This window comes from Kogia breviceps, chromosome 8, assembly GCF_026419965.1.
Source record: "Kogia breviceps isolate mKogBre1 chromosome 8, mKogBre1 haplotype 1, whole genome shotgun sequence".
In the NCBI taxonomy this organism is placed as follows: Eukaryota; Metazoa; Chordata; class Mammalia; order Artiodactyla; family Physeteridae; genus Kogia; species Kogia breviceps.
The window spans coordinates 72,508,976-72,524,362 of NC_081317.1; the positions used below are offsets into that span (position 1 = coordinate 72,508,976).

General features: G+C 40.8%; 1 protein-coding gene across 4 annotated transcripts in view; it reads left to right on the top strand.

Annotated features, from left to right (window-relative positions):
* The window catches only part of PIP5K1B (phosphatidylinositol-4-phosphate 5-kinase type 1 beta), a 340,838-nt gene that overhangs the window by 172,921 nt on the left and 152,530 nt on the right, over positions 1-15,387 (top strand). For all 4 annotated transcript variants that reach the window (XM_059072732.2, XM_067039563.1, XM_067039564.1 and 1 more), the window contains exon 6: positions 8,396-8,548. In XM_059072732.2, the coding sequence (XP_058928715.1) occupies positions 8,396-8,548 (153 nt within the window). The remainder of the gene's footprint in view (positions 1-8,395; positions 8,549-15,387) is intronic.

The window sequence follows — 15,387 nt, forward strand, 5'->3', positions numbered from 1 at the left end:
GGCTCTTGAAAATTGGTTTTCAAGAAGCTTTAGGAAGGATACCATCAAATAGTTATTGTTCATCCCATTCTGAACGATCTTAATAAGACTTGAGCCAGATCCTAGAAGAATCCTTTGCAGAGGAAGTACAGCAACATGTGTTACTTGTTAACAGAGAGTATTTAAACTGTATCTTATAATTTGGGTAAGGTATAAATGGTTAAATTCAGAGCTGATTCTCTTCTGGGCTGATGAAAACCCACGAATTTAGCTGAGCCCTAAGAAAATAACATGACTTCTGCCTGATGAACGAGAGAATACTGGTTCCTCAAGGCACATTAATGTCTTCACAGAGCATGAGAACTGAGTAGAAAGTCCTTGGGTACCCTGCTGCCCTTAAACGTGCACTCATACAACTCAACATCAGAAATAAATAAATAAACAACCCAATTAAAGAATGGGCAGAGGATCTGATTAGATACTTTTCCAAAAAAGACATACGGATGGCCAACAGGCACACGAAAATATGCTCAGTATCACTAATCATCAGAGAGATGTAAATCAAAACCACAATGAGCTATCACCTCACACCTGTCAGAATGGCTATGTCGCTCTCTGCCTCACCACACCCCTTTGATGGAGAGACTAGGTGCCTCTACCCAGCATTACCAGCCCTGCCCTCCCAGCCACTCAAGTACAACACAAACACACACATTTGCAGGATTGGGGGGTGGGGCGTACCTTAGAGAAGATCCTTTAGTTTCCGGCCATTCTGTAATCACTGAGGGTCACTGTCATTCACAAAACATGTTTGGAGAACCCAGTGGGGTCTTGATATTGTGTTATTGAAAACAAGATTGATACCTCATCTTCTTCCATATGTTACCAGTTAATGGATTGTCTCCTGACTTACCTTGAGCTTCTGCCAGCCAAGGAGATGCCACTAGACTTGCGTTTCATAACACAGATTCAATCAGTGTGATGAGATGGCTGTCTGCTCTGCGTAGGTCTTCCTTTAGTGTTCCTATGGCCACTGACCTGCAGGCTGGGAAGCCCGTTCTTTTACTCAGTCTTTCTCACAAGATTTCTTTCCTTGGGGAAGGCCTTTTTCTGAGCAACAACTCACACAGCTTATACAGTTTCCTAATGAGCCTTTAAGCCAGGAAAGTTACCTTCATAATGAGGTCAGAGTATTTACAAAGGAGCAGGAGACACCAAGCTGATGGCCTCTCAAAGCAAAAGTCCTCCTTCGTGTACCTGGCAAGAGGTAGTTAATTGATCACTGGGTACTTTGAATACCAACTGTAACTAATATACTTCGCTAATAATTATGGGGAGATTCAAAAAGTTATAAGTCATGACACTCAGAGAACTTAGAATCCAATTGGAATGATGATTTATGTGGGAAAACAACTAATTCTACCAGGCGGTAAATAAAAAGACGGAAGCAAAACAATAAATACTCCAGGATTTCAAAGGAGGGAGAGGTCTCTCTCTGTTGGATTGATGATTAGGGGGGCTTCTTATGGGCATGGCGTAGTTTAACTGTGACTTAAAAATTGCAAGGGATTTGAGTAGGTGGGAAAAAAGGGAAGATGTTGGGACAGGGTATAAGGGTGGGGAGTAGTGTTTTCACTGTCAGCCAGAGATGCAAGTGCATTAAGTATTTAGAAGGACTTTGAATGGTCCAGTATAGCAGGAGGAGAAGGTTTTGATCAGGAAGATTAGAAAGACAGGGCTAGATAATGCAAATAACCAGTTGTGTGTTTTGTGTGTTTTTTGTTTTTGTTTTTTTAATTATAGGAAATTGGTGAAATGTCAAGACTGACGAGATATTTGATTATGTTGAAGTTTTGGGGTTTTTTTGGTGGGATGATAGTATTGTGGTTGTGTTTTAAAAGAGGAATCCTTGTCTTTTAGAGACACATACTGAAATATCCGTGGAGAAATGATATGATGTCTGCAATTTACTTCAAAAGAATCTGAGGGAAGCAGCCAGGGCAATGGTTGAGGGTGTAAAGGAAACAAGGTTGGCCATGAGTTGATAGCTGTTGAAGCCAGAAGATAGACACGTGTGTCAATTCACACATAATGTTAATTAGTTCTCTTTAGTTTCGTGTATGTTTGAAATTTTCCATAATGAAAAGTTAGGGGGGAAAAAAAGATGGGATCGGACAGATAAGTGTGCTTTTCTTTGATTATATTTTCCACCTCCCTTATTAATTGTACACACAGTTCAATAATCGGACCCATCTCCGGACCTGCAAGAAACAGAACAAGGGCAGTGGGCCTCTAGCTAAACATGGCCACCCACAGCCCAGGACCAAGGCAGCTCACCTTACTGGTCTTGGAGCTTCTGGAAGCTCACTCTAAACTACTACATCTGAGGAGCCCACCCAGTCATCTGGAGTGTGGTAGATGAGGAAGAGGTCTTTTGCCGGACACAACATGCTTCAGAGAGTCAGGTGGAAACTCAGAGACTTTTTTTTTTTTAATAAATTTATTTTTGGCTGCGTTGGGTCTTCGCTGCTGCGCACGGGCCCTCTCCAGTTGCAGCGAGCACAGGCCACTCTTCGTTGCGGTGCGCGGGCTTCTCACTGCGGTGGCCTCTCCGCTGCAGAGCATGGGCTCCAGGTGCCTGGGCTTCAGTAGTTATGGCTTGTGGGCCCCAGAGCACAGGCTCAGTAGTAGTGGCGCAGGGGCCCAGCTGCTCTGTGGCATGTGGGATCCCCCCGGACCAGGACTCGAACCCGTGTCCCCTGCATTGGCAGGCAGATTCCCAACCACTGTGCCACCAGGGAAGCCCTCAGAGACTTTTTAACCCAACTCTTCATTGTAGATGAGGAATCTGAAGCTGGTGAAGGGAGGTGCCCAAGGTTACCCACGTTGGGGAGTGGAGGCAGAGCCCAGGCCAGAACAGTGGTCTCACCTCCTTCCCTGGTGCTCTTTGCCTCCACCAGTTGGCCTCATGCTTCCCACCCACTAAGTCTCAGACCTCTTATTAGATGTGGTCTCAAGGTGACCACTCCCTAGCCATCAAACTATGAACTGTGGTTATCCATTCTGAAGAATACAGCCAAAGAGGTAAAAGACCCCTAACAAAGCACATTTTCAAAGAGTTAAGCCCAAAAAAGCACAGAAAAATGAAAACAAACGTCCTCTGAAAAACTGTGTAAAGAAAAAAAAGATACGGTGCAGATCACAAATGCATGCTGGCATCTATCAAACTGGGGTTATCTAAACCCAGATTTGTGAAGATATACTGATCTAAATGGGAGAGGAAAGGAGAGGGTAACTTTATGTAGGGATTGGTGACTATTGGTAGATTTGATATTGGATCTCTGTGATATGTTTGTGTTTCTACTTAGTCTTATGCTGTTGCATCTGGATTTCAGCCTGAATTACTCTGATTACATTCTCAGTACCATTAAAACTCACCATGTGAGTGCTAATTACAAGTTCATGTTGAAAAGTGCATAATTTGGATATAAGACAGTGCGGTGAAGGTATGTCCACGTGCACTGCACAGTATTGCAAATGCTCCTTATTCCTTATTTGTTCCTAAATAAATGCCTCCCAGGGGAAGGCAAGGGGCCCCAGAGCATTTTTTTTGCCATTTCTGCTTGGGCAACAGGCCTTCGGTTCGTTTCCTTCTTTACCAGGTGCCTGGATATTCCCAAATCCAGGGTGATGTATATGATATTTTTCAGGCCCACCAACACCCATAAGAAAGAGAGCGGGGTGAACATTTGACACTGTCGAGGGTAAGAAATGGCAGGAAAAATGATCTCCACCTCACTGTGCAAGTTTACAACGTTAATTTGCCTTGGCAGGGCCCAGCTGGGTTGTACTTTGTATTCTTCCCAGTGGGTACATAGGGAGGCCCTGCAGGAAATAGAAGGCAGGGAAGGAACACGTTGGAACAGTTTGCGCAGATGAGAGGGCTGGGAAGGTGCATCCACCCAAGCGTGCACACAGGGACTTGTTGATCATGGCTAATTAAAATGTTCCCATAGCTCCTCTCTATTTGCTCTGAAAAGGCAACATTTCAGAGAAGATTGCTTAGCAGAGAACATGGTAACCAAGTTGCAGCGTGGAAAACCATAGAATTAGAGGTGATAATGGTAATAGTCCCAGGTGTTCAGCATCATAATGCTAGTTTATTGCAGACTGATGCTGTGCTAGGAGTGACCCCAAAATGGTTATTAAAATAGGTCAAAACAACCGATTTCTTCACTCATATTCATTTATAAATAACATAATAAAGGAGTATTTGGCAATTAAGTAGCCAATGAAATAGCCTCCAGATTGTGTTACTGCTTGTAGAAGAATTTGAGACTTTAATTGGAAGCAGATGTTCACGTCTGAATCCGGTTTTCCCTAGACAGCTCTCCCTGGATCACCCCCTAATTTCTCTATTTGCAGCCCCTAATTTCTGCATTCTTTGCTGTTTTTGTACTTTCACAACATTTACTCCTATCCATAAGAAGGTTCTGTGCCAGAAATTCAAACCCCATGGAACAAAAAATCAGAATCCTAAAGAGTTTGGGGTCTGCCTTCACTTTTTGTGAGAATGGGATCCACACCTTTATTTTCCAGGGTCTCAAATTCATGATTATATAGAAGACCCAGCTTTTTTCTTGCTTTTTTAAAAATTAATTTACCTTCTAATTGAATTATAGTTAATTCACAATGTCATGTTAGTTTCAAGTGTACAGCAAAGTGATTCAGTTATATGTGTGCGTGTGTGTGTTATACACACACACATTCTTTTTCAGATTCTTTTCCATTATAGGTATTACAAGATATTGAGTAGAGTTCCCTGTGCTATACAGTAGGTTCTTGTTGTTTATCTATTTTACATATAGTAGTATGTATATGTTAATCCCAAACCCCTAACTTATCTTGTCACCCCCGACCCATCGCTTTTCTTGCTTCACCAAGAATATCTTAGTGTACCTTTGGGTAGCCCTCTTGTCGTGGGACTTAGGCTGAAAACCTCAGTACATCCTAGGGCACTGCTGGCTCTCCAGCTGTGTGTATGATCATGTAATTAAAAATGGCAACAGCAATGACTAAGTGGTCACTTTGCCAGGGGTTTCAAAAGCATTCATTTTTAAAACTTTGAGCTGCTGTTAGGTAGATATTACCATCTTTATTTTAGAGATGAGGTTCCTAAGACTCCAGGATGCTAAGTTCCTCACTCAAGGTCACAGAACTGGCTACCGACAGAGTCAAGATTTTAGAAACATCAGTTGATTCCAAGTCCCAGGCCTTTCCTTCCACGTGGACTCTGCACACAGCACAGAAGGTGCCCTCTGCTTCTTCTTGGCTTTTATGGCATCCTGTGTGCAGTATGATGACTATTTTTGTTTTCCTCTCTTATCCTCAACTGATTCATAAGGGCTTAGGCTGCATTGCTGCTTAGCAGGAGAGCTTCAGGAAGCAAGGCTAGAGGAAAAAGAAGGAGGTAGCAGATGGAAATTGCCAGTGACGCTTAGGAAGGCAGCAAACAGTTGCTTCTTTCTTTTCCTGGTGAATTTTGTTTCCCTTGCGCACAGTGCGGCCAAAGCAGGTTAATTTAAAAGGTAACATCTAGAAACTTCCTTTTAATCATTCTTCTCCCAGTTTCTCTGTTTCTTCTCCTCCCTCCTTCCTTTTGTTCCTCACTTCCTCTCAGATTTTTCTGTGATGAGGACTTAAATATTCACAAGCCCAGATAAAACGCTTTGGAGGATGTTCAGCCCTAGTGTTTTCAGATGCCTCCATCCTCAAAGTACAGTTCCTTAAATCCCTGCTTTTGCCTCTCACCAGGACTCGTCTGATCTCACATCGTAGCTTCCTTACCTTTTTCTCTGCCCCTAATGTTTCCCTAGTCAATAATGGGGATTTATTAGCTAATAAACACTAAGCTCATTAACCCAAAATTGACTGTTCTGCTGGTTTTGGGCACTTCTTGGTGAGACAGCCCTTCAGTTGTAGGTAAATTTCAGTCATTTATTTGACAAAAATTTATTGAGTTCCTTCTGGGTACAAGGCACAGGTCCTGAACTGTATCAGAGTATAAGATAGTCGTAGTTTCTGCCCTCATAGAGTTTTACAATCTCATGGGAGCTTGGAATAACTAAATAGGCAGTTAAGGTATTTTGTGGTAACTTGTGTGATGAGAGCATTCAGTGCCAGGAAGCAGTTGATCTGGATTCACAGAACCAGGGAGAGTTTTCCAGGGCAAACACTGTCCAACAGACACTGAAGGCCAGAGTCACTGTAACAACCTCCTCACTGTGTCTTCCTTTTGTCCACCTACTGTGGGTTCTCAGCACGGCAGATGGAATGGTCCTCTGCTCCAGATGCTGCAATGGCTTTCAGCTCCCCTAGAGAAAGGGCCAAAGTCCATACCATGGCCTGTGGCTCCCTATGTGTCAGGCCCACCCAACCCTTCTGGCTTCTTCCCTTTCAGCTCTCCTCCCTACTCCCTCTTCTTCAGCCATGGCCTCCTTGCTGTGCCTTGAACTCTCCAGGTCTCAAGACCTTAGCATCTGCCCTTTCCCTCTGCCTGGAATACCCTTTCCCCAAATATCCCCAGGCCTCTCCTCAAATGCCACCTTCCCAATAATGCTTTTAGTGACCACCCAGTCCTCATCATTGCTGGTACTCCCTGCCCCCCTTTCCATGCTTCCTTTTTCTCAAAAGCACTTGGCACATTCTGACGTGTAAGTTATTTACTTGTTTGTTGACTGTTTCCTCCTACTAGAATATAAGCTTCCTGAGTGCCTGGGACAGTACAGACAGATGCTCAGTAGATACTTTTTAAATGTTGAATGAACACATGAATGATGCATTTCTGGCATACAACTAAAATCATATGTGAAATTAACCAAATCATCCTGAGGGTTTTCATGAAGAATCAGCAAGCCGAGTATATGTTAAAACTGGTATGTCAGGTATATAGGTGCATACTCATTCTACCAAAAATACTCTGTTATAATATAATGCTAGTCTAGTTTCTATTCTCAAGAAAATAAGGGGTTTTTTTTTTTTTAGAATAAGTTTTATTCAGTGGTAGTCAACCAGGTAAAGGTAGCATGGAGGTTGTTTCCGATATAGGAAAATGCAAAATCCAAGAGTGTGTGGCACACTTAAGAAAATGAGAAATAGTTCTCTGTGTTTATGGGTAGAGTTTGAGGAGGGAAGTGATGAGAGAGAAGGCTGGAGAGCAGGACTCCATCATTCGTGGACTCAAATGCTCTCTTAAGAAACTTGGGTAATCTCTTCTTTGTAAATAGTGGAACCCATTGAAAGGTGTGAAGGCGTGGAAGGCTATGCAATTTAGAAGGATCTCTGGTCTCCTGGTGGAGAATGCACAGGGGGGTCAAGAATGGATAGTTGAGAACAGGTGGAGCTTGCCATAGTAATCAAGGCATGAAACGATGAAACTGCTGAACTTCGGGTATTGGAAAAAGAGATGCCATGAAGGGGGCAGATATTATCAATAGTCTGGATATGGAAGGTGAAGAAATGTGAGGCATCAAAGAGAATGCCCAAGTTTCTGGTTTGGGGGAGCAAAATGAATGATGCTTCCATTATTTAAGATAGAGGAAAAGGGGAGAAGATGGAGGATGGGAGAGGCGGCAGATGCTCTAGAGTCATCATGTATAGTTGTACAGGGTGTGCACTGCCCAAGAACACCTGGCTAAGGTGAAGGAATGAAGACTGGAATCCATTCCTTCATCTATTCACCAACCTGTATCTGGTCCAGAGCTGCATCTGCCAGGAAAAAGAATTCCCTCTTTCTAATTACTACAAAGTCACCACAAGGGCTAACCACAGGCCTGAGATGAACTTGCTTTTGAACTTGTTACATGTGCAGTGTTTCTGGTATAACCAAATAGAAATGTCTGTTGAAAAGTTAGGCATACAGGTCTGGATCCCTAGAGAGAGATCTGAGCTGGAGATTCAGAGGTTAGAGTCATTTCCTTGTTGAAACCATAAGTGGATGACCTCCCTTGGGAGAGTAAATAGTGAGAAGAGAATAGGTGTTGGTGGCAAGTGACAAATACACAGTGTGGATCACACCTTCTGTTGTTATTCTGTGGGTACTTGTTGGAAACAAAGCACCTTGGCCAATACCACTGTTGGAGTTGTCTCATTGGACAAATATGGTGATTGTGATTCTGTCATACTGGGGACAGGGGAGGGCATGTTGTTTCCCATCGTAGAATTATTAAGGTAAATGGATCAAGTAAATGTTTAGAAATCTCAAAAGAGCCTTCTTAGCATACCTGGAGTCTCCTTTTAAAGCTCTTGGAGAGGGCTTCCTATTTTAACATGGCCAAGATATGGAACACTGTGATTTTTCTTCCTTGTATGCATCATACACATTAAATGTATTTCTACTATTTATTTGCTCTTGTAGTATTCCATATGCAGTGAACCTCTGATAGAGCTGTCTAACCCTGGAGCCAGTGGATCCTTGTTTTTTGTGACCAGTGATGATGAATTTATCATCAAAACAGTTCAGCATAAAGAAGCAGAGTTCCTTCAGAAGCTCCTGCCAGGCTATTACATGGTAAGTAACTATACATAATTAAAGCTTCTACTTAAGGTTTAATTACTTTACTCCACAGTTTTCTTTTATATGTTTTTTTCAGTGGCTCTTTGCCATGTTTCCTTCTCTTTGGTGAGCTTTATTTTGCATTTAGAGTATACTCTGACATTCGTTGAATAGATTTTTAAAAGTAAGTAGAACTGGGCTTCCCTGGTGGCGCGGTGGTTGGGGTTCCGCCTGCCAATGCGGGGGACGCGGGTTTGTGCCCTGGTCGGGGAGGATCTCACATGCCACGGAGCGGCTGGGCCCGTGAGCCATGGCCGCTGAGCCTGCGCGTCCGGAGCCTGTGCTCCGCAACGGGAGGGGCCGCAGCGGTGAGAGGCCCGCGTACCACACACAAAAAAAAGTAAGTAGAACTGAGTAGTGGAGCATAGCTGTTGACTGACTCAGTCCTGGGCTTACATCCCACTCAGCCATCAGCTAACTATGTGAATAAGGTAAGCTCTGAGCCTCAGTCTCCTCAACCTTTGAAGATTGGGAAACACCTATCTTCCATGGTTGTTGTAATAAAGAAAGGATCTAGGATTAAGATAAAGGAAGCAATGCACTGCAGAGCTCTTTGCCGCAGTACATAGTACTTATATGAGTAGTTAACATTCATTGAGGGCTAAGCTCTGTGTTAAAACACAGCTGTAAGTGCTTTGCATGCAGTAACTCATTTAATCCTCACAGCATCTTGGATACTTCAGTCATTGCCATTTTATAGATGAAGTAGTTGAGCCAAAGATAAATGGAATCACTTGCCAAGGGTTATTTAGCTAGTGGGCTGTAGAAGTGGGGCTTGAATACAAGCAGTAGGGTTCCAGAGGCTGCATCTTTAACCCCTGCACCATGTACTGGCATACATTCTGTATTAGATATTCTTAGCCATTACACTTCAGAATTTAGGATTTCACTGGTTAAATATAACGTGAAAATCGCCTTCCATGTAATGTTTTAGAGACAAAAACAATAACCTAGCCCAGGTGGATTTGCTAGACATTTACATCAGATTTTTAAGAAATAAACACTTTTCCTCAGTAGTTTTGTCATTTTCATACCTCTGGTTTCTTTGTACTTTCATAGCAGTTATTATTTTTTGTGATTGGAATGGCTACAGGAAGAAGTTTGGATTTCAGAAGCCCAAGTTCTGCCATTCATTTGCTATGAGAGGTGATAACTGTCATCTTTGTTTCAAAACAAAATTGATGAGATATGCCACTTAGTATGTAAAAATATTATTTAGTTCCAACATCAGATAAGACAACAGTAAATGCTATAAATTAGTCCCACATATAAATATAGGAATCTAAACAAAAATCTTAGTGGGCAGCATATACAGATTTTAAAAGGTTTTGATCCTGAACAAAACTGGGAAATATTTTTTAGCACAGATTGTCTACTTTATGTCAGAGAAAATAGAAAATACAGAAAAGAAAAAAAATACAACCAACTATATTTTCTCAGAAATACATATTTCTAATATTTGGTATATATATTTTCAAATGTATTCTAGTCATATACACATTTTTAAATAATTTAAAATTGCAATCAAACTGACAGCACTCTTTACTAATCTGCTAAGTGAGTAAATCTTAAACTTCTATACTTCTAAGCTTAGATAGACTAGTCTCTTATTATAAAACCACATTGTCCAATATCGTAGCTATTAGCCATATATGCCTATTAAATTTAAATTAATTAAAATTAAATAAAATGTTAAAATTTAGCTGAACAAGTAATTTTATCCCAATCATGTAAGCTAGTATAACAAACAATAGAATTCATTCCATTAATAAGAAGGAATGTGAACATTACCTGGTTGTCCATATAGATATTGAGGAGAAATTAAGGCACTTAAAGTTCAGTATCTTCTCTTAATTCTTAAAATTGGCATGGAAGTTTTTAACATGATAAGTAAATAAATGAACATATACATATTATACATTTATCAGTCTCCAAGAGTTCACACAATGTCCCATGGAGAAGAACAAAAGCTCTTTCACTGGAAATAATAGAAAAAATAAGGATGCCCTCCATCAATGGTCCTTTCTGACATATTTGCTAAAATTCTATCAATAACTTTGAGTACAAAAAAAAAAGAAAATTATAAATACTGTTCTCTGCAAATGATACAATTGAAAATGAGCAGAATTTCAAGAAAATAAACCAGTAGTTTCTAGAGGTAATGAGAAGCCAGTAGATTTTTGGGATATATGATAAATCTGAAAAATCTATCATATTCCATTATGTAGAGCATATAAAGTTGGAGGGTATAAGGGGGAAAAAAGAATCCCATTCATGATGACAATAACTTACTATTATTAGAGAAAAATAAATACATAAATCAATGAAGAACTACTGTAATTCTGATTGGGAAAGCAGATATAGTAAGTATAGCATATGAACAACAATCCAAAAAGAATTTTTGTAATAAGAACTCAACTACTTAAGTCTATAAAAACAAATGAACAAGACCAATATGAAGGAAACTACAAAATGTTATTGAAGGGCATAAACAAAGTTCTGAAATAATGAAGAAATGTGCATCATTCCTGAACTCAGAATTGTAAACATATTAATTCCCCCCATACCAACGTATAAATCCAGTCTAATTCCAATCAAAAATTCCAGTAGGGGGCTTCCCTGGTGGCGCAGTGGTTGAGAATCCGCCTGCTGATGCAAGGGACACGGGTTCATGCCCCAGTCCGGGAATATCCCACATACCACGGAGCAGCTGGGCCTGTGAGCCATGGCCGCTGAGCCTGCGCATCCGGAGCCTGTGCTCCGCAACGGGAGAGGCCACAACAGTGAGAGGCCCGTGTACCACACACACACACACACACACAAAAAAAATTCCAATAGGATTTTTTTCCCTGAGCTTGACAAAGCTGGTTCATTTGAAAGTGAAAACAAATATTCTTTTAAGAGCATTTTAAAAAACAAACAGTAGAAGGCAAGAGTTGACAAACTTTTGGACAAGGAATGACAAAACATTTTCAGGAACAAAGAAAAATGGTGGGCCTGCCATAACATACACCAAAAATATGTAAATCTATAGTAATATTAAAGATGTGGCATTAGTACAGTTCTAGACAGAAAGATTAATGGATTCAAATAAAGTGTCCAGAAATATTTGACATTTTATTGTATGATATAGGAGGGACTTAAACACAATTGAAAGAGGACAGACTGTTCAACAAATGGTTACCCATTTCGGAAAAAATTAAATCCTCTATTTCAGATCTTTCCCACACACAAAATTGCTTCCAGGCAAGGGAAACAAAAGCAGAAATAAACAAACAGGATTACATCAAACAAACACAATTTTTAAAAAAATTTAATTTTATTTTTTTTTGCGGTACGCGGGCCTCTCACTTTTGTGGCCTCTCCCGTTGCGGAGCACAGGCTCCAGACGTGCAGGCTCAGTGGCCATGGCCCACGGGCCCAGCCGCTCCGTGGCATTTGGGATCCTCCTGGACCGGGACACAAACCCGTGTCCCCTGCATTGGCAGGCGGACTCTCAACCACTGCGCCACCAGGGAAGCCCCCAAAACAGTTTCACACAATGAAAGAAACTATCAATAAAATGAAAAATGAATGAGAAAAGATATTCAGAAGTGGTATATATGATAAGGTGTTAATATCAAAAATATACAAAGAAGGGACGGTCCAGGATCGTGATGACCGGCGGCGGGGATAAGGAAGGAGTGGAGCGTTGGCTGCTTCTTCTAGATGCTAGGGAATGCAGCTGGACCTGGATCCAAAGGAGGCTCTCCATATAGACCAGGCCCGGGGGACATTGCCCAGCAGGAAGACCGAGCAGAGCGCAGAAAGCCAGCCACCCTGTGCCATTGGATTGGATAATTTAACCCATTTACATGTAAGGATCTTGGTGCTCAGGCGAGGTGTCAGGCATGAGGCTCTGAGGTGGGAGAGCTGAGTTCAGGACATTGGACCAGCAGAGACGCCCAGCCCCACGTAATCTCAATCGGCAAGACCTCTCCCAGAGATCTCTGTCTCAAAGCTAAGACCCAGCTCCACTCAACGACCAGCAATCTCCAGTGCTGGACACCCCATGCCAAACAACTAACAAGACAGGAACACAACCCCACCCATTAGCAGAGAGGCTGCCTGAAATCATAATAAGGTTACAGACTCCCCAAAACACACCACCAGATGCAGTCCTGCCCACCAGAAAGAGAAGATCCAGCCGCATCTGCCAGAACACAGGCATCAGTCCCCTCCACCAGGAAGCCTACACAATCCACTGAACCAACCTTAGCCACTGGGGGCAGACACCAAAAATAATAGGAGTTATGAACATGCAGCCTGCAAAAAGGAGACCCCAAACACAGGAAGTTAAGCAAAATGAGAAGACAGAGAAATAGCCAGCATATGAAGGAGCAAAGTAAAAACCCAGCAGACCAAACCAATGAAGAGGAAATAGGCACTCTACCTGAAAAAGATTTCAGAGTTATGATAGTAAAGATGATCCAAAATCTTGGAAATAGAATGGAGAAAATAGAAGAAATGTTTAACAAGGGCCTAGAAGAACTGAAGAGCAAACAAACAATGATGAGCAACACAATAAATGAAATTAAAAATTCTCTAAAAGGAATCAATAGCAGCATAACTGAGGCAGAAGAATGGATAAGTGACTTGGAAGATAAAACAGTGGAAATAACTACTGCAGAGCAGAGTAAAGAAAAAAGAATGAAAAGAATTGAGGATCGTCTCAGAGACCTCTGGGACAACAGTAAACACACCAACATTCCAATTATAGGGGTCCCAGAAGAAGAAGACATAAAGAAAGGGTCTGAGAAAATATTTGAAGAGATTATAGTTGAAAACTTCCTTAATATGGGAAAGGAAATAGTCAATCAGTCTCTCTCCGGAAGCACAGAGAATCCCATACAGGATAAATCCAAGGAGAAACATGCCAAGACACATATTAATCAAACTATTAAAAATTAAATACAAAGAAAAAATATTAAAAGCAGCAAGGGAAGAGCAACAAATAACATACAAGGGAATCCCCATAAGGTTAACAGCTGAAATTTCAGCAGAAATTCTGCAAGCCAGAAGGGAGTGGTAGGACATATTTAAAGTGATGAAAGGGAAAAACCTACAACAAGATTACCCAGCAAGGATCTCATTCAGATTCAACAGAAAAATTAAATCTTTACAGACAAGCAAAAGCTAAGAGAATTCAGCACCGCCAAATCAGCTTTACAACAAATGGTAAAGGAACTTCCCTAGGCAGGAAACACAAGAGAAGGAGAACACATACAATAACAAACCCAAAACAATTAAGAAAATGGTAATAGGAACATACATATCGATAATTACCTTAAATGTAAATGGATTAAATGCTCCAACCAAAAGACATAGACTGGCTGAATGGATACAAAAACAAGACCCTTTTATAGGCTGTCTACAAGAGACCTACTTCAGACCTAGGGACACATACAGACTGAAAGTGAGGGGATGGAAAAAGATATTCCATGCAAATGGAAATCAAAAGAAAGCTGGAGTAACAATTCTCATATCAGACAAAATAGACTTTAAAATAAAGACTATTACAGAAGACAAAGAAGGACACTACATAATGATCAAAGAATCAATCCAAGAAGAAGATATAACAATTGTAAATATGTACACACCCAGTGTAGGAGCACCTCAATACATAAGGCAAATGCTAACAGCCATAAAAGGGGAAATCGACAGTAACTCAGTCGTAGTAGGGGACTTTGACACCTCACTTTCACCAATGGACAGATCAACCAAAATGAAAATAAATAAGGAAGCACAAGCTTTAAATCACACATTAAACAAGATGGACTTAATTTATATCTATAGGACATTCCATTCAAAGGCAACAGAATACACTTTCTTCTCAAGTGCTCATGGAACATTCTCCAGGATAGATCATACCTTGGTTCCAAATCAAGCCTTGATACATTTAAGAAAATTGAAAGCATAGCAGGTAACTTTACTGACCACAATGCTATGAGACTAGATATCAGTTACAGGAAAAAAACTGTAAAAATTACAAACACATGGAGACTAAACAGTACACTACTCAGTAACCAAGAGATCACTGAAGAAATCAAAGAGGAAATCATAAAATACCTAGAAACAAATGACAATGAATACACGATGACCCAAAACCTATGGGATGCAGCAAAAGCAGTTATAAGAGGGAAGTTTATAGCAATACAATCCTACCTCAGGAAACAGGAATAATCTCAAACAACCTAACCTTACACCTAAAGCAATTAGAGAAAGAAGAACAACAACAACAACAAAAAAAACAAATTTAGCAGAAGGAAAGAAATCATAAAGATCAGATCAGAAATAAATGAAAAAGAAATGAAGGAAACGATAGCAAAGATCAATAAAACTAAAAGCTGGTTCTTTGAGAAGATAAACAAAATTGATAAACCACTAGCCAGACTCATCAAGAAAAAAAGGGAAAAGACTCAAATCAACAGAGTTAGAAATGAAGAAGAAGTAACAACTTACACTGCAGAAATACAAAGGATCATTAGAGATTACTACAAGCAACTATGCGCCAATAAAATGGACAAATTCTTAGAAAAGCACAACCTTCCGAGACTGAATCCGGAAGAAATAGAAAATATAAACAGACCAGTCACAAGTACTGAAATTGAAATTGTGATTTAAAATCTTCCAACAAACAAAAGCCCAGGAGCAGATGGCTTCACAGGTGAATTCTATCAAACATTTAGAGAAGAGCTAACACCTATCCTTCTCATACTCTTCCAAAATATAGCAGAGGGAGGAACACTCCCAAA